Source organism: Globicephala melas, chromosome 15, assembly GCF_963455315.2.
Source record: "Globicephala melas chromosome 15, mGloMel1.2, whole genome shotgun sequence".
NCBI classification, from domain to species: Eukaryota; Metazoa; Chordata; class Mammalia; order Artiodactyla; family Delphinidae; genus Globicephala; species Globicephala melas.
Window position 1 is genome coordinate 36,397,277 of NC_083328.1, and position 15,229 is coordinate 36,412,505.

General features: G+C 57.3%; 2 protein-coding genes across 11 annotated transcripts in view; one reads left to right on the forward strand and one right to left on the reverse strand.

Moving 5' to 3' along the window:
* The window catches only part of TSC2 (TSC complex subunit 2), a 37,204-nt gene extending 28,204 nt beyond the window's left edge, over window positions 1-9,000 (reverse strand). For 8 of the 9 annotated variants that reach the window (XM_030848432.2, XM_030848430.2, XM_030848431.2 and 5 more), the window contains exons 1-10: window positions 8,852-9,000; window positions 8,167-8,333; window positions 7,034-7,120; window positions 5,292-5,402; window positions 4,307-4,451; window positions 3,167-3,284; window positions 2,710-2,758; window positions 2,167-2,292; window positions 1,758-1,831; window positions 569-695 (exon numbers count right to left, since the gene is read on the reverse strand). In XM_030848432.2, the coding sequence (XP_030704292.1) occupies window positions 569-695; window positions 1,758-1,831; window positions 2,167-2,292; window positions 2,710-2,758; window positions 3,167-3,284; window positions 4,307-4,451; window positions 5,292-5,402; window positions 7,034-7,120; window positions 8,167-8,304 (975 nt within the window). In that variant the 5' untranslated portion in view covers window positions 8,305-8,333; window positions 8,852-9,000. Of the gene's footprint in view, window positions 1-568; window positions 696-1,757; window positions 1,832-2,166; window positions 2,293-2,709; window positions 2,759-3,166; window positions 3,285-4,306; window positions 4,452-5,291; window positions 5,403-7,033; window positions 7,121-7,223; window positions 7,243-8,166; window positions 8,334-8,851 lie in introns of those variants that run through there. The other variant, XM_060284225.1, reaches the window with a different exon arrangement.
* Window positions 9,001-9,026: 26 nt separating this feature from the next.
* Window positions 9,027-15,012, forward strand: NTHL1 (nth like DNA glycosylase 1). Of its 2 annotated transcripts, none has more exons than XM_030848445.3 (6): window positions 9,027-9,173; window positions 10,400-10,638; window positions 11,179-11,349; window positions 12,267-12,426; window positions 14,614-14,719; window positions 14,800-15,012. In XM_030848445.3, exons 1-6 carry the CDS (start codon window positions 9,059-9,061, stop codon window positions 14,921-14,923), a joined length of 915 nt encoding a protein of 304 aa, XP_030704305.1. In that variant the 5' UTR covers window positions 9,027-9,058; the 3' UTR covers window positions 14,924-15,012. The 2 variants fall into 2 exon arrangements, with proteins under 2 accessions (XP_030704305.1, XP_030704306.1); XM_030848446.3 differs by having other exon boundaries at window positions 10,403-10,638.
* The last annotated feature ends 217 nt before the right edge of the window (window positions 15,013-15,229 follow it).

The window sequence follows — 15,229 nt, forward strand, 5'->3', positions numbered from 1 at the left end:
ATGCAAGCAACGTGCAAAGAACATGGCCTCCACTGCCCAGGAGACAGGGTGTGGCCAGAAGGACCCCATTAGGGGCAGCTGGGACATGACACAGCTCATCTGCTTGTCAGGTAAGATGAGGATGGTGTGATTGCCCCAGCTCACCAGGGTGCCATGACAGCTACATGAAAACATGCAAAGTGCTCCGAACTCCAACAGGCACGGTGGAAACACAAGCTATTAACTCTGGCCTCATTCTAGACCAAGAGCAAGTTTGCCACTTGACCAAGGAAACTGTCGAAAGCAAGTATGTCACTATCCCCAGGGGGAATCCTGAGCAGTCCTGATGCTAATTTGTAGAAAATGAAATTCACAAAATATAATATTTGCTTGAGGATAAAACCTTCAAAGGCCCTACATCGCAACCCCACTTGCAAAGCAAATGACTGCACACGTTCCCCCCGTACCCACCCCCCACCTCCTGCCCCTGCAGCAGACTCCCCGTCTTGACAGGCCTGTCCCCACTGGGTGGGGCTGAGGTGAGCTTTCCCGCCCTCACCAGCTCACTGCGGTACAGAAGCCAAGTTACCTCATAAAATGACGGCAACACAGATGTTGGGGAGTTCTTGAGAGAGTAGAGCCGGTGGGCTCCCCAGAGAGCCATGCCAACAAAGAACACAGCTCCTCTCAGCAGTGGGGCATCTTCCATGTAGGCTCTGAAAGCGTTCCCCGGGAAGAGAGGATATAAGCAGGGCCCAGCCCAGCATCTACCCAGGCTTCTGGCAGCCTCCCTGGAGGTCCCTACACTTATGAGGCAGAAGCAAAGCTGGGGAAGTAGGCTGGGCAGGGGACTCAGGGGCCAGCAGCAACCGTGTGATTCATTCACGCATTCGCTCAACAGCCCTCAGCATCATGGTGCTGACAGCCTAGGAGACACAGGTGTGAACCAAAGGATCACGTAAATGAACACCAAGGTTCCAACTCAGATTACAGCTAAGAAGGAAAGCCATGGGATACGAGAGCAGACCTGCTCAGGGTGATCAGGGAATCTAACCGCAACACTACAATGTCAAGGACACTCAGGGAAACTCAACCCAGGTGGAAGGACATTTCAGCAAGATGAAAGTTACGTGCAAAGGTCCTGGGTGGGTGGCAGAAGGGCAACAAGGCGGGAACGAGAAGCTCACAGGCTGAGCAGGGCTGGACCATCCAGGCCTTGCCATTTGGTTTTTATCCTGAGAGCACTAGGAGCCATTGTGGCTTCAAGCAAAAAGTGACACAGTCAGATCTGTGCTGGAAAAACTATGTGTGGCTGCTGTGTGGAGGAATGGACTTCAGGAGGCCAAGAGTGAGTGCAGGAGAGCAGTGAGGAGGTGAGAGCTGAGGGGGTGGGGGGGCCCGGGAGTGGACAGACGACCATCTCAGGGGCAGAAGCAACACCACCTGAGACGGTCTGGCTGTGGGAGGTGAGGCAGGGCCTCGTGACAAGTGGGTGGTGAGGCAGCCCCACTGGAGGAGGTCCGCCTGTGGGAGGGAGGTCGAGAGCTCAGTTTTGCATGTTCTGACTTTACTGGCAGGAGGAGGGGAGGACAGGTGACCAGTAGCATAAGACGTGAGCCCTAGATCAGGACTCGCTTCTGGAGCAGCCACCCCACCAGAACAGGAAGCTCCGCATCAGCCTGTGCCGAGGCATAGAGCCCACACAGGGAGCCTCCTTGAGGAGGCCCTGCGGCCGCCAAGCCGCCCTCACCCATGCTGGCTGGGCCACCCGCACTCGCCTGTCCTCCATGATGCGGCACATGTTGTAGATGGCACTGTGGCCCAGGTGGGTGCCCAGGAGATTGCGCATCAGCTGGGAAGCAAGACGCACCGTCGTTAGACTGGCAAACACAAACACGAGCCCGGGGCCTCGCACGGCCACCACTCTGAAGCCCTCCACGTCCAGCTGTTCTCCACCATCTCCTCCCGAACAGGGGCAGCTAAGTTCTCAAAATGTCACCAAAACCCTGACCTCAGCTCAGCCACTGGGAAAATGCCACTGGCTTCCCCTCAACAGGCCATTGTCTGGCCGCTCCGAGAATAAGATGGCCATTCATTGAGGACAAGATGGCCCTTGTCCTGTCCATAAGCCTGGCTTATCACTTCATCCGGGCAAGAACTCTGCAAGATGAGAGTTTAGACCCCTACCTTCCAGCAAGGCTCACAGAGCTCCTTGACATTGATGGTGCGGCAGAGGGTGACGATGAACAGGGGGAGGCTCTCGGCCGGCAGGCAGTTGTAGCAGACCACGGCGTCCAGCACCTGCAGAGAGACCTGGTGGGGCGGAGAAAAGAGTCAGGCCAGCCCTGCCTCCTGCTCACAGGGAAGTGACACTCCCAGCTTCCTCCACTGACCATCCTTTGGTCAGCAATGACTGCCCCTCCCCTCTGTCAAAGCAGCCTTCCTGGGAACCACAGAGTGAGCAAGCATCTGGGAGGCACTTTTACATCCCAGTCACGGTGGGTTATCCCATCATGAACTATGACCCCACAACGGATGTCATCCAACGCCCTTACTTACAGGAGACAGTCCTGAGGCTCAGAGAGGTCAAGCAGCTTTCCCGAGGCCACACAGCCAGTGAGGGGCAGCACAGGGCTTGACCCCAGGGCCTGGGGTCTCAGTTGCTACACCACCCGGCCTGCCCAGAAGGACGGTGAAAGGGACTGTCCCTGGACGGGGCCAGCTACTGACCTCTATGTCCACGGAGGACACGGTCTGGACGCACAGCAGGCAGATCATGCTGTGGGAAGAAACACAAAGTCAGCTGAGAGGACACTTCCCAGAGGCTGGGTGGCTCCATTTTACTTCCTGGTTCCTCTACCAAGTCAGTTAAAAAAGTGGCTCATCCTCCCTCAGGGCTCCCCTCACCCAACCACTGCTCAGCACTGAGTGTACAGCACCAAGACCAAGCCTCTGCCCACAGGGTTTCACGGAGTGTTTTGAACAAATGACAAGTAACAATAAACAAAACATCAAGTAATGTCACACATCTGCTACAAACATTATGTGGAAGGTGGCTTTGGCCACTGCCAACATCTCCATTTATTTGATGGTTTTAACAGCTTTATTCACCCTACAGAGCTGAACTGCAGAAACAAGACAGCAGCACTGTGATCAGTGCATGTTACTGATCACATGTTTTTCTTACTGGACCATGGATGCAATGTATTCATCGAGGTAACAGCTGTTGAATTTGACCAAATTCACAAGCACCAGAAGGAATTCTGAGGACAGGCCAATGTCCATCCACTGCAGGACAAATTCAGCTAGGGGAGAAAAAGAGGAGAGCAATGTCCTTCCTACTCACCTCCTCCCCAGGAAAATGAGTCCCCATCCCATTCACTGCTGGAAACAGCATCATTGGTCCCCATGGAATGAAAGGCAGGCCAGCACGGGACCGATGGAGGCTCAGCTGGAGCCCGAGCAGGTCAGCATGTCATGGACTCTGGAATTCACCAGCTCCCAGGATGCATGAAGGGGTCTGAGCTGAGGCAGGGGCAGCGTTTGTGCATTTGATGCTCAGAGCCCTGACCCCGATGCTAGGGGTGCAAACACGGGGCGAGTGTCTAGGAGGCCCCCATCCCCACAGAGAATCTCTCAAAGGAGACACAAGCAACGCTTGGTTGCTAGACACATAAACTTGGACAGAAAAACTAACCACATCCTCACTGTCAGCACCTGTCCTGCAGGTGGACCAACAGCTGAGGCCCGTTTCTGACAGAACAGCAAGGCCCAAGTCAGATTTACTTCTTCCTTTGCCTTCCTCTTCTCCCCACAGCAGTGACATGAAATCTCAAGACTCATGGAAACCTCACACCATAAGGATAACAGGGAGGATGGCCACCAAAGGGAAGCGCTAGGAGGCCAGACCGGGCATGAAAAGGGCAAGGAGAAAGACGCAGCGAGGTGGCCCCAGCCCCCCAAAAACCTCAGGGCACTCTGGATAAGACCCAGGCTGAGGCCTGGGTCAGCAGCATGCTCTCCCAACAGCAAAACGCAGACCACCTCCTGCCTGCCTAAAAGGCACATCTAGGCCCCACTCCCCAGGGATTCAGAGTCAGCCTGTCTGGAGTAAAGCCCAGACTCTGCATTTTTAACAAGCTCCTGGGGAGATTCGGGGGGCTGATCCTGGTTGCACACAGATAAGCAGACCAGTGTGTTGCAGCGCCCTCTGCAGGCCACGCCTGTGAACTGCAGCACTCCCTCTGGGCCCGACAGGCCTTCCTGCATCCCAGATTAAATTTGATCACCAAGGCCAGAGAGACCTCACACCCAACGTGGCACCCACCCAGCTCTTCCTCCAAGTAGGTGATGTGTCTCCCGTTGTCCGTGAGGGCCTTGAAAACTTCCAGTCTCTCGTGGAGGTCTTCGTTAGAGGGGTAATCCTTGATGACCTTAAAGAAGAGGGCCCTGAGAACGCCCAAGCGGTCTCCCTGAAGACAAAACCATCGAGTCAGCAGTCCCGCCAAGATCCCCCTGGGTTTCCCAAGCAGCTATGAGAAGTCCAAGAAGTGCTGTGGGCTCCAAGACTCCCAGCCCTGGGGCCCTTTCTCCCTCCCCGAGGAAGCGGCTGTGAGGGACTAACTGGGTAGGGGATCAGGCGCACTGGTCATCGTTTGACCAGTGTGTGTGTGGAGCACCTACTATGAGCCCAGGTCTGGGCACACAGCAGGAGCCAACGCACCCACCCTCGAGGGATGCTCACGGAATGATGATAGCCATCTAACGAAGCTGAGAGTGGGGACTTCTCTGAGCAGCGGGGTGTGAAGGCGTAGAGAAAATAGGCCAAGAGGAGAGGAAGCCTTCCAAGCAGGAATGGTGAGAGGTGGCCTGGGTGTTCCAGCATGGCAGGAGCACGGTGAGCAAGGGGCAGGAGCCCACGGTGAGGGGCAGGAGCCCACGGTGAGGGGCAGGAGGTCAGTGAGAGCAAGAAAACAACAGCTCACTCGTGTGAGGAGCCATTCTCATCATTTTGGGTGAACTGCCTCATTTACTCCCCAGAACGTCCCAGAAAAAAGGGAATGACAAGCATCCCCACTTTAGAGGAGAGGAAGTGGAGGCTCAGGGGGCTCCAGTGACTTGCCCAGGGTCACGCAGATACTAGAGGTGACACCAGCATGCCCACTCGGGCAGTTCGGCTGCAGGGCCCCTGGGAACCAGCGAACCTGTGCCTGGTGCTCTCGCCAAAGACGAGGGTCCAAGTGTGGCCCGCGGGAGCAGTCAGCACGTGGCCCGCCACAGCTCCCCCCAGGCACAGAGCGGCCACCTCTTACCTGCCCCTGCACGATGGCCTTCAGCAGAGCCAGCACGGCGTGCCGGGCCTCTGGCGGCCGCTCTGGCTGCAGCAAGTCCGAGACGGCCTTCCAGAGTGCTTCCACCGCATGCTGCCCGGCAAAGAAGGGACAGGGATTGGTGTGCTGGCCCCTCAACTTGAGGGACAGTTCCATGGGCAAAGGACAGAGCAGAACAACGTGGTCTTTTGACTTAGAACTCACTCTTCTAAAGCCCTCATGTACCTGTCACAGCCCACAGCGACCACGAGCCTGACAAGGGGAACAGCTCCAAGCTACTTCGAACCCTCACAGGTCCCTTTAACCCTCACCAGGCCATAGTCTGAGGGGAGGGAGGAAAGCAGGAAGGCCAGGGAGGCCGTCCTGGCTGCCTCCAGAGATCAGCAGCGAGTCTCTGAGAGCTTGCTCAGGCTCCATCGGAAAAGCCACTGGAAGAGTCTCAGAACCAGAAGCACCACAGCGGTCCCCGGGCCTGCAGCCTGACCCAGGAATCCCATGCTCTGGATCTCCCCTGTGTAAACAAACCAGCTTCGGGCCACTCAGTACCCCACCCCAACCCCGACTCTGCTGCCTGGCTTGGCTTGCTAAGAACTCTGTCCAGGCTTCTGGAATCTGCCTCCTAAGTCCACCTAGCCCACAAGGGAGCTGCTGGGTGCTTTCCCCTCAGCTCCCAGAATCAGTCTCTCTTGTGTCAGCTTCCCTTTCCCACGTTAACCATCCCTGACTCCCTCCAGCCAGAGTTTCCAGACCACTTACCCTTTCCCGGGCTCACTCCTCTTAAGACGGGAACTAAAATGTCTTTTCAATGTTGTCTGACCAACATTATTCGGGCATACACTGGAATACACTGGAAGTTTTACTTCCTTTGTCCCATTCACAATACTCCTATTGATGCACCCTAAGCCACAAGAGCACACAGACACTGAGCCCATGGACTACTCCAGCCTCTTAGGCCTATCTGTCTATTCACTTGACGGCAGCTCTGACACGGCTCCCCTTTCCGTACTTATCGTACACAAACAACTTTAAGAACATAGATGCCTATCCTCACATTTATCCCTGGTCATGTGCAGCCTGCACGTTTCAGATGACCTGCAGAGGACATAGTGATTCCTCCCCACTGAGCAAATCTGAACCCGCCAGGTATGAGACCCATGTCTCCTCCTGTGTCACTCACACAAAAGTGGGTTGAGGCGAGAGCAGAGCCCTTGAGGAACTCTAACGGCAGGAAGCTTCCCACTCTGTCCACAGGACATCAGGAGAGAGCCTGGAAGTATCTGCCCAAAATAAATACTCCTACATCTGTGAGGCTGCTTAATACCACCCAAACATCTCTCCCAGAAAGACAGAGACTGGTGTGCCTGGGCTTGTTCTCTGTGAAACCACATGCTCTCCTGACGTTCCCCTATTTTTCCTTCCTGCGAATCTGTAATGTGAGAGGACAAGTGAGCGTGCGTTTCTGTAAGCACCACAAAACCGCTTCTGGATCTGCTAAAAGAGCCTAATCCTCTTGCTCCCCACCTCCACATGTGACTGGCCTCTCAGGGTTATGCTCAGGACATTTCCAGAAGCTTCCTCATCGCTAAGATGAAGACTAAGTTTCCCTCAAATGGTGCATATCAGTTCATTAGTGAAGTCAGCTGTCAACCCTGCTCCTAAAAAGAGCCAAATCAGGCTTTAATGCAGCTCACATGAATCTCTCCAGGCACCCAAGACACACCTACCTCTTCAAATTTCTTCGTTTTGGCAACCTCACAGATCTGCCCTATCACCCGGATGCGATTGTTGAGGCCACATTCAACACTCAGCTCCTGGAGAGATGAAAGAAGGCCAGTGCTCAGACACCAGGTCTCCTTACCTGCCAATCAAGAGCACTCTAGGAACTGCCCTGCCTTTCCCATGCTGGAGACCCACAGCAGAATCTTCTGAACCAAGAATCACCAGAGTTGACTAGTCCACCTTAGGGGAGTAAGAACAGACAATTTTTTTTTCTTCCATAGCTGCACTTTATTAAAATAAAATTCACATATGATAAAATTCACCACTGTAATGACTTTAAACTGTATAATCCAGTTTTTACCATATTCACAGTGCTTGCAACCAGGTCCACTAATTCCAGAACACTTTCATCACCTCAAAAAGAAGCTTCACTCCCCATTCCCTCCTCCCCCCAAGCCCTGGCAAAGGCTAATCTACTTTGTCTCTATGGATTTGCTTATTCTGGGCATTTCATATATATGGAATCATACATTATGTGGGCTTTTGTGATTGGTTTCTTTCACTTAGTATAATGTTTTCAAGGTTCATCCATGCTGTTGCATGTTATCAGTGCTTCACTCCTCTTTTTGTTAAATACTACTCCATCGTATGAAGGCATCACATTTTGTTTAAACCTTCACCAATTGATGAGCATTTTGGTTGTTTCTGAACGGGAAACTTTACAAGTGCAAACATTCAACACTATTTATGGGTAAAGCACTGAGTAGGCACGTCTGTGAGATTCCAACACAGACAAAAAAGTGAAGCCTTACTTCTCCCAGAAACTCACACATTACCAGTTACCCCTGGCCATAACCCTAATCACCTGTGGAGACCATGGCCTTTAGGTCATCTAGTAAAACAAGTTTTCTTGCATCAACATCTGAATACTAACTCAATTGTGCTGGACCAAGTCGCCAAGATCCTGACTTCCTGAATTTCCAGAGAAAAGACACATATGTCACCATGGTACTGGGAACAGCAGCCCCACAGACGGTCACCAGCAGCCCATCTCCCACAGAACCTGGTGACAGACCAAACTCAGCCTTCCCTGCACCTCCCACTAAGCTAGCAGAGAAGACCCAGGCAGCTCACTCACTCTCAGGATTTCCGCCGTGATGATAAACTCCGTCTGTTTGCCCTCTGCAGACCTGGGATTTGGCCTTGGAGTTCCCAGTCCCAATAGAATCTTGAACTTCTCCTTCAAGCCTGAATCTTTGCTTGCTGGCTTGGCCATGCTGGGCAGGGACGCATCAGAGGACTCCTCTGTGCCGACAATCAGGCAGAGATCTCAGGGACGGCTCCACCCACCTGCCCCGCCGCGGACCGCCCGCGAACCCTAGGTCTCCGGTGGGCACGACCTTTCTTCCCTCCCACAGCCCCCGAGAAAACTCCACCACAGGCTGGCGCGGTTCCGGCCAGAAATAAACCTGGAAAACGCCAGGCCGTCCGCCCGCCTCAGTGCATGGAGTGAGGGAGGGGAACTGGGGCCAGGGGGCGGCCGCCGCGGGGTCCAGGGAGCCCTGACGTTTGCCATCTCTCTTCTCCCCGTGTGGAGGAGGACTGTTGGGGGACGCCGGGAGCAGGGACCCCCTCGCACCCGCCATGACTTAAAACCAAGGAATGCTTGGAGCTCCAGAATCAGGCTGCGGTGGGCGCGCCCGAGAGCCGGGCCTGACACTGCGGGGTCCGCCCCCACGGCCTCAGTGCCGAGCAGGCCTGGAGAGGCAGCCTCCTCCGCTGCCCCGTCGGAGTCGGCGGTCAGGACACCTCGAGCCACTCACCACTCCCCGCGCCCGCAGCGAGCGGGACAGTCCCAGCGCCGAGAACCGAGCACACCCCCGGCCACAAGCCGCCGCCGGAAGCGCGACCTGCACTTCCGGCAGCGGGAAGGCGCCGAGGGCCGCCCTCTGGAGGAAAGGCTGGGCGAGTGCTAGTCACGTGACGGGGTCCCAGGGGCCGCCGGGACGTGTAGTCCGCAGGAATCCGGCATGAATGCGGTGGGCGTGAGGATGGTGACCCGCAGCCGGAGCCGGGGACCCGGGGCCGGTCAGCAAGGAAGTAGGGAGAAGCCCGCGCCGCTCCGGAGAGAAGAGGCGGCTGCAGGTAGCGCCGCGCCCGCGCGGGGTCACAGGAAGAGAGGCGGGGTGGGGGCCTGAGTTCCCGCCCTAAGCTCTTTCCCAGGAGACAGGGGCTGGGTTCAGGCGTTCCCACCTCCCCCACCTTCGTCCTGTTGAAGAAAGTTCTCCCGGTCCCACTAGCATGCCCTAGGGTACTCCACTTGTGCCAGGCTGATTGCGAGGCAAACCGGCCCTGTCCTCATAGTTGCTTCCAGCTCAGAGGCCCGGTGCCAAGGACTGTCCCAGCCAGAAGTTTTCTCCCCCTGCTAGAGGGTGCCTCTGAGAGAAAGTGGGAAACGGCGTGGCTTTCCTTACGTTTACGTCATTATTAAGGACCTAATTTGAGATTCAGCGGTGGGCGAGAACGACAGGGCCCCCTGCCACTTGTCCTGCCTGGACGTCTGCAGGATTGTCCAGAGGAGGATTCTTACGGACACCCAAAGACCCCAGGGGTAGTCCAGACAAAATGACACACTGGGCAGAAGCATGGCTGGGGGGGACAGGCACGCGATAATGCCAGCCAGGTAGGCAGGAGCTCTGATGCCAGGACAGTTTGGAGTTTTAAACAGAAAGTGACACAACTCAATTCAGATTTTTTTTTTTAGCAGATATTAATTTTTAATTTTTATTTATTTATTTATTTATATTCGGCTGTGTTGTGTCTTCGTTTCTGTGCAAGGGCTTTCTCCAGTTGCGGCAAGTGGGGGCCCCTTTTCATCGCGGTGCGCGGGCCTCTCACTATTGTGGCCACTCTTGTTGCATAGCACAGGCTCCAGACACGCAGGCTCAGTAGTTGTGGCTCACGGGCCCAGTTGCTCCGTGGCATGTGGGATCTTCCCAGACCAGGGCTCGAACCCATGTCCCCTGCATTGGCAGGCAGATTCTCAACCACTGCGCCACCAGAGAAGCCCCTCAATTCAGATTTTAGAAAGTTCTTTCTGACAGTGTCGAGACTAGATTGGGGGCACCATGGTGGAGGCTGTTACTTAGAGTCGTCATGTGCTAAAGTGGATTTGGTCAGAGGGCCAACGGCATGAGGAAGGCTGACCTGGCCCGGAGCACATGCTGCAGAGGCCAGAGCACCCGCAGTTGTAGTAGGTGATGGGTGGTTGTTGAATAAATGATGTAGGATGAGATAGCAGGTAGGGCAGCACCCACACCTTTTCCTTACCTGTAGCCCTCACTGAAGGGACCAAGTGGTACTTTTTGCAGAAGGTAGGAAAAGCTACAGCCCTGTGAAGCGTCAGCGGAAGGCTCAAAGACTGAATGTGGCCTACGAGGCCTCAGAAGGTGAGAAAGGAGAGGGGGTCGAGCATCTCCAGTCACCAGCCTGGGAGCCTCAGGACTGGCGGCAGCAGCTGGAGAACATCCGGACCATGAGGAGTGGAAAGGACGCGCCTGTGGACCAGCTGGGGGTTGAACACTGCTATGACCTCAGCGCACCCCCGAAGGTAGGCGGGCACCCATCTGCTGGTGACCCCCTTCTGAACAAGACACTTGCTTCCTCTCAGGCCTTTAGCAGGGGACAGCTGGCACATCATGGGTGTTCAGTAACTTTTGCTGAGAGAGAGAGGGAGTTCCTTACACTTCACTGGCCCAGAGCCTGGTCCTAAGACTAACTTGATTCCAATCCCAGCTCTGCTACCCGGTGACGGGCCTCAGTTTGCTTGTCTGTAAAGTGGGCAGCAGCATCCTTTGCAAAGCAATAACGATAACAAGAGCAACCAAGGGCTGTTGAGCACTGACGTCATGCCGGGTGCAATTCTGAATGCAGTAATAATTCTTTAAGCCTCACAGTGATCTTGCAAAGCAGGTGCTGCTATTTTCCACATAAGTGGAAAATACACCACACACACACCCTTGGCCTGGGCGGATAGGAGGCAGATATCCCATGCACTGCCTGGGGTGACACGTGCAGATGAGTAAAGGGCTTGGCTGGGCTGAGCACCCAGGACCCACCCCCACCCTGGTGCCTGTCACTGTGCAAGCAGGTGCGGAGGTACCAGGTGTTGCTGTCACTGATGCTCTCCAGCCAGACCAAGGACCAGGTGACAGCAGGCGCCATGCAGCGGCTGCGGGCCCGGGGCCTGACGGTGGACAGCATCCTGCAGATGGATGACAGCACACTGGGCACGCTCATCTATCCTGTGGGCTTCTGGAGGGTGAGCCCAGCCCGTGCAAGTGGGGCTGCGGGTGCCACTGGCCTGCGAAGGATGTCAGACTGAGTGGGCTGTGGGGTGTGGGAGGCCGGGGCGGGCATCCCTGGCCGTGGGGGCCTGGCTATGAGTTCCCACTGGAGCACCGCCCTGCCCCTGCCGCTCTGACCAGCCCACAGGGGGCCTGGCCATGGGGCCTCAAGTCCAGGCACTGGAGCTCCTTGGCCTTTCCTGTTTGCAGCCCACCCCTTCCTTCCTCCACCTCCCTTCCCAGACGCCTGGCCCTTCTCTTCCTCACTAAGGCTGCCCACCCATCTATCCCTTTGTTTACTCCAAGCCTCCCTGGAGTGCACAACCCCTCTAGGGCCCCAACAGGCCACAGAGTACAGGGTGGTGGGTGGGCGGGTCTGTTGAAGGCAGCCGGGTGGGTGGGGCTACTTCCCCTTGGCGCTGGCGTGGGCTACAGTTCATCAGATGGGTTTTAAATAGCCCTGTCCACTCAGGCACAGGATGGGAACCGCCCGGCTGGCCTGGCGGCTGGTGGGGGAGCCCCAGGCTCCAGCCTTCCTTCCTGAAGGCCCAGGTGCTGTTGAGCCCAGCTTCTGGCTTAGCTGGTCCTGCTTAGCCTGCCTGGTCTCTAGTAGGGAATGATGGGGCAGGGAGACTCAAGCCTGACCCCACGCACTTGTCATTGGCCCCAGGCAAGTGGGAGGCAGGGTCTAGGCCTGCATTGGGCCTTCCTTGGGCTCTCCTGCCCTTGGCTTGTTCCCACCTCCTGGGGGGACAGAGGCAAGCAGGTGCCTCTGAGTGTGTCCTGGACAGCTGGCGGGTAGCTCTGGGCACCTGTGGGTTTCCTCTGGGCCTCGTCTTCCCAGGTCGGGCTATACTCCTGACCTCCAGCGCTGACCCCCGCAATCTTTCAGAACAAGGTGAAGTACATCAAGCAGACCAGTGCTATCCTGCAGCAGCGCTATGATGGGGACATCCCAGCCTCCTTGGCAGAGCTGGTGGCACTGCCAGGCGTCGGGCCCAAGATGGCACATTTGGCCATGGCAGTGGCCTGGGGCACTGTGTCAGGCATTGGTGAGTGGCATGCGCCCACAAGGCAGGAGTGGCTGGCTCCAGGCTTGCTGGCTGCCATTGAGGTTCCCCCATCCTTGTGACCAGTGACCCCAGCTCAGGTCTCCTCATTCACAACTCAGCCCGAAGGGTCAGAAAGGTGTTCCCAGCTCAGAGCTAGGCCCACCCCACCCAGAGATGGGTACTAGCAGGAGGAGTTCCTGTTTGCTGAGGAGCTCCTGTAGCATGCTGGCCTCTGGGAGAGGCCCTAGATGGACTCGGGTCTATGCTGCCTGAGGGAGAGAGACACTGGGGTAGAAACACTGATGGGGGCATGCAGGGCACCTTTGGAGTTGGCCTGGTCTGGGGCATTTCGGAGGACTTCCTGAGGAGGTGATAATTCAGCCAAGAGCTGAAGGGTGAGGTGGGCTGGCCAGGCCAAGAGGAGGAAGTGCATTTCGGGCAGAAGGAACAGCATCTGCAAAGCCGTGAGCTGGGGAAGAGGGCCAGAGCACAAGGCTCTGGAATGAGCGTGGGCAGAGGGGGCAGGGGCAGTGCAGACATGGGGACCCGGGGTGAGGAGGAAGCGGCTGGGGGGGCCCTTCCTGGAATCCCTATCCTGGGTCCTTGTATGGCATTCTGGCATTGGAGGAGCTCCGAGTGGAGACAGACCCCTGGGTTGGGGTGGGACTGCTTCCTCAGATCTTTGCCCAGCGAGTGGGGGCTTCTGAGGCTGCACAGCGCAGGCCCAGCCAGCCCGGAAACCAGGGCTTGACCCATGACCTGCTTGTGTGTTCCCACCGTGGTGCTTCTCAGGGACTCATGCAGAGGAGCCAGGAGAGGTGGTGGGGATCCCCCCAGGGCTTCCGAGGCTTGTGAAGCCTGCCCCCTGGGGTAGGGACCCCTTCCCTGCAGTGCCCGCCAGAGGAGGAGGGCTCTGGCTACCTGATGAGGTTGGAGCCCAGAAACCCTGAAAAGCGGGAGCCAGGCCAGGCGGGGCCCGGGCAGAGCCTCCCTCACTGGGCTCCTGCGGCTGCCGGCCTCTCAGCAGATACTTGAGCTTATCTGGGCGGCTGTCCTCGGCTGCCCGTGTCTAGGAGTGGTCTGGCAGGTCTGTGGGGGAAGGGCCCCTGCCTGCAGCTGGTTGCAGCAGTCAGGAGTGTGGGAATGCTGCCCTATCTGGTTGTCTGTGGGCCAGGCCACCTGCAGGGAGATCCTAGGGAGGGTGGGCCCCACTTCCCAGGGGGTTTCCTGAGAGAAGAAGCCCCCTCGAGTAGAGAGCCAGAGCCATGGGATACAGCAGCTGATCCCAGCTCTGCCCTCCCAGTTGGGTGACCCTGGGCAAGGCACTTGGCTTCTCTGAGCTGGGCCACAAAGCAGGGGAAGTAGTTGCTCCCATTAGAGGCACAGGTGTGCAGAGCCCTGCTGGACAGGCCCACAAGTGTGGTGTGGCCCTGGGCTGGGCTTCTGGGTAGCTTAAGGGCATGGTCACCTACGTGTTACAGAGAAAGAAACAGGCTTGGTGGTGACCCAGGGGTGTGGCTTCTCCATCTGCATACTCTCCCTGTGCCCCTGTTATCGCTGTTTGGGGCAGGCCCGAGCCTTTTTCCAGGCAGCCAGCAGCAGGGGAAGTGGGCCAGTGCAGGAACTCGCTTTCTCTTCGGCAGACACATAGGAGGAGGAGGCAGGGGCTGCATCTGGCTAGGGGAGGGGGCCTTGGTGAGCAGGTGCCCAGGCCAAGCCCCAGGGTGGCCGGCCACGGGGAGCCGGGACTGCGGCCGGGTGCACAACAGCTGCAGCTGGCCTGGCCGCACTCCCCTCTCCGTCCCTGATGGTGCAGTGGCAGGTGCTGGCTCTGCAGGCAGTGACTTCATGCCGGCCCACTAGGTCAAGCTGCTGCCACCCAGCCTAGCACCCATGGCCGGTGCCTGGGCCAGGAGGCACTGCTGCCTGCACCCCAGGAAAAAGGCCCAAGTCCTCTGGATCTGACTCCAGCCCCTGCCTAGCAGCAGGGATGGCCCATGTGACTCTCTCTCAGGCCTGCGCAGTTCTGGGTCCTCCTCAGAAGCCAGCAGGGGTTGGGGAGGTGTGTAGGGGGATTCAGGCTTCAGACTCAGCCCCCCACCAACCCGCACTGGGAGCCGTGGCAGGGATGGGGCAGTCTGGCCCGGTGAGCCTGCCCCGTGTTCACCCTGCCCCGTCTCCAAGCAGCAGTGGACACACACGTGCACAGAATCGTAAACCGACTCAGATGGACCAGGAAGGCAACCAAGTCCCCGGAGGAGACCCGCAGGGCACTGGAAGAGTGGCTGCCCAGGTGTGCAGGGTTGGGGTGGGGCAGGGCGGGCTCCCCTCCCTCCCACCCTCCCTCCACACTGATGGCTCCCACCCCCACAGGGAGCTGTGGAGCGAGATCAATGGACTGCTGGTGGGCTTTGGCCAGCAGACTTGCCTGCCCCTCCACCCGCGCTGCCAGGCCTGCCTCAACCGGGCCCTGTGCCCAGCTGCACAAGGACTCTGAGGGCCTGGGGCCTCTGCCCAGCACCACTCTGGCCTCTTTGTGCCTTTGCTGGAGAGCCATAGCCTGTTTATAATAAAGTTTGGGGGCTGTTTGTAGTTAGGGTCTGGCTGATTTCTACCCCGGTGGGTGGGAGGCGGCATGCTGGAAAGCACATGCATGAGCTGTGTTTGCATCCGTGCTCACGTGTGTCTGGAACAGGGCTGCCTGGGAGGCCAGGATGGGGACGTGACCATCTGGACTGAGTGCTGGGGGGCAGGGGTGGCGGGGGGGTTGTAGGAGCCAGTTGCAGCCAGCTGTCTGGAAGCC

Excerpts from the sequence above, each read along its gene's own strand:
- NTHL1 (XM_030848445.3), top strand. The coding sequence starts at position 9,059 with ATGAATGCGGTGGGCGTGAGGATGGTGACCCGCAGCCGGAGCCGGGGA. Across the intron at positions 10,639-11,178 it reads ACCTCAGCGCACCCCCGAAG|GTGCGGAGGTACCAGGTGTT; the intron begins GTAGGCGGGCAC and ends CTGTGCAAGCAG. Across the intron at positions 14,720-14,799 it reads CTGGAAGAGTGGCTGCCCAG|GGAGCTGTGGAGCGAGATCA; the intron begins GTGTGCAGGGTT and ends CCACCCCCACAG.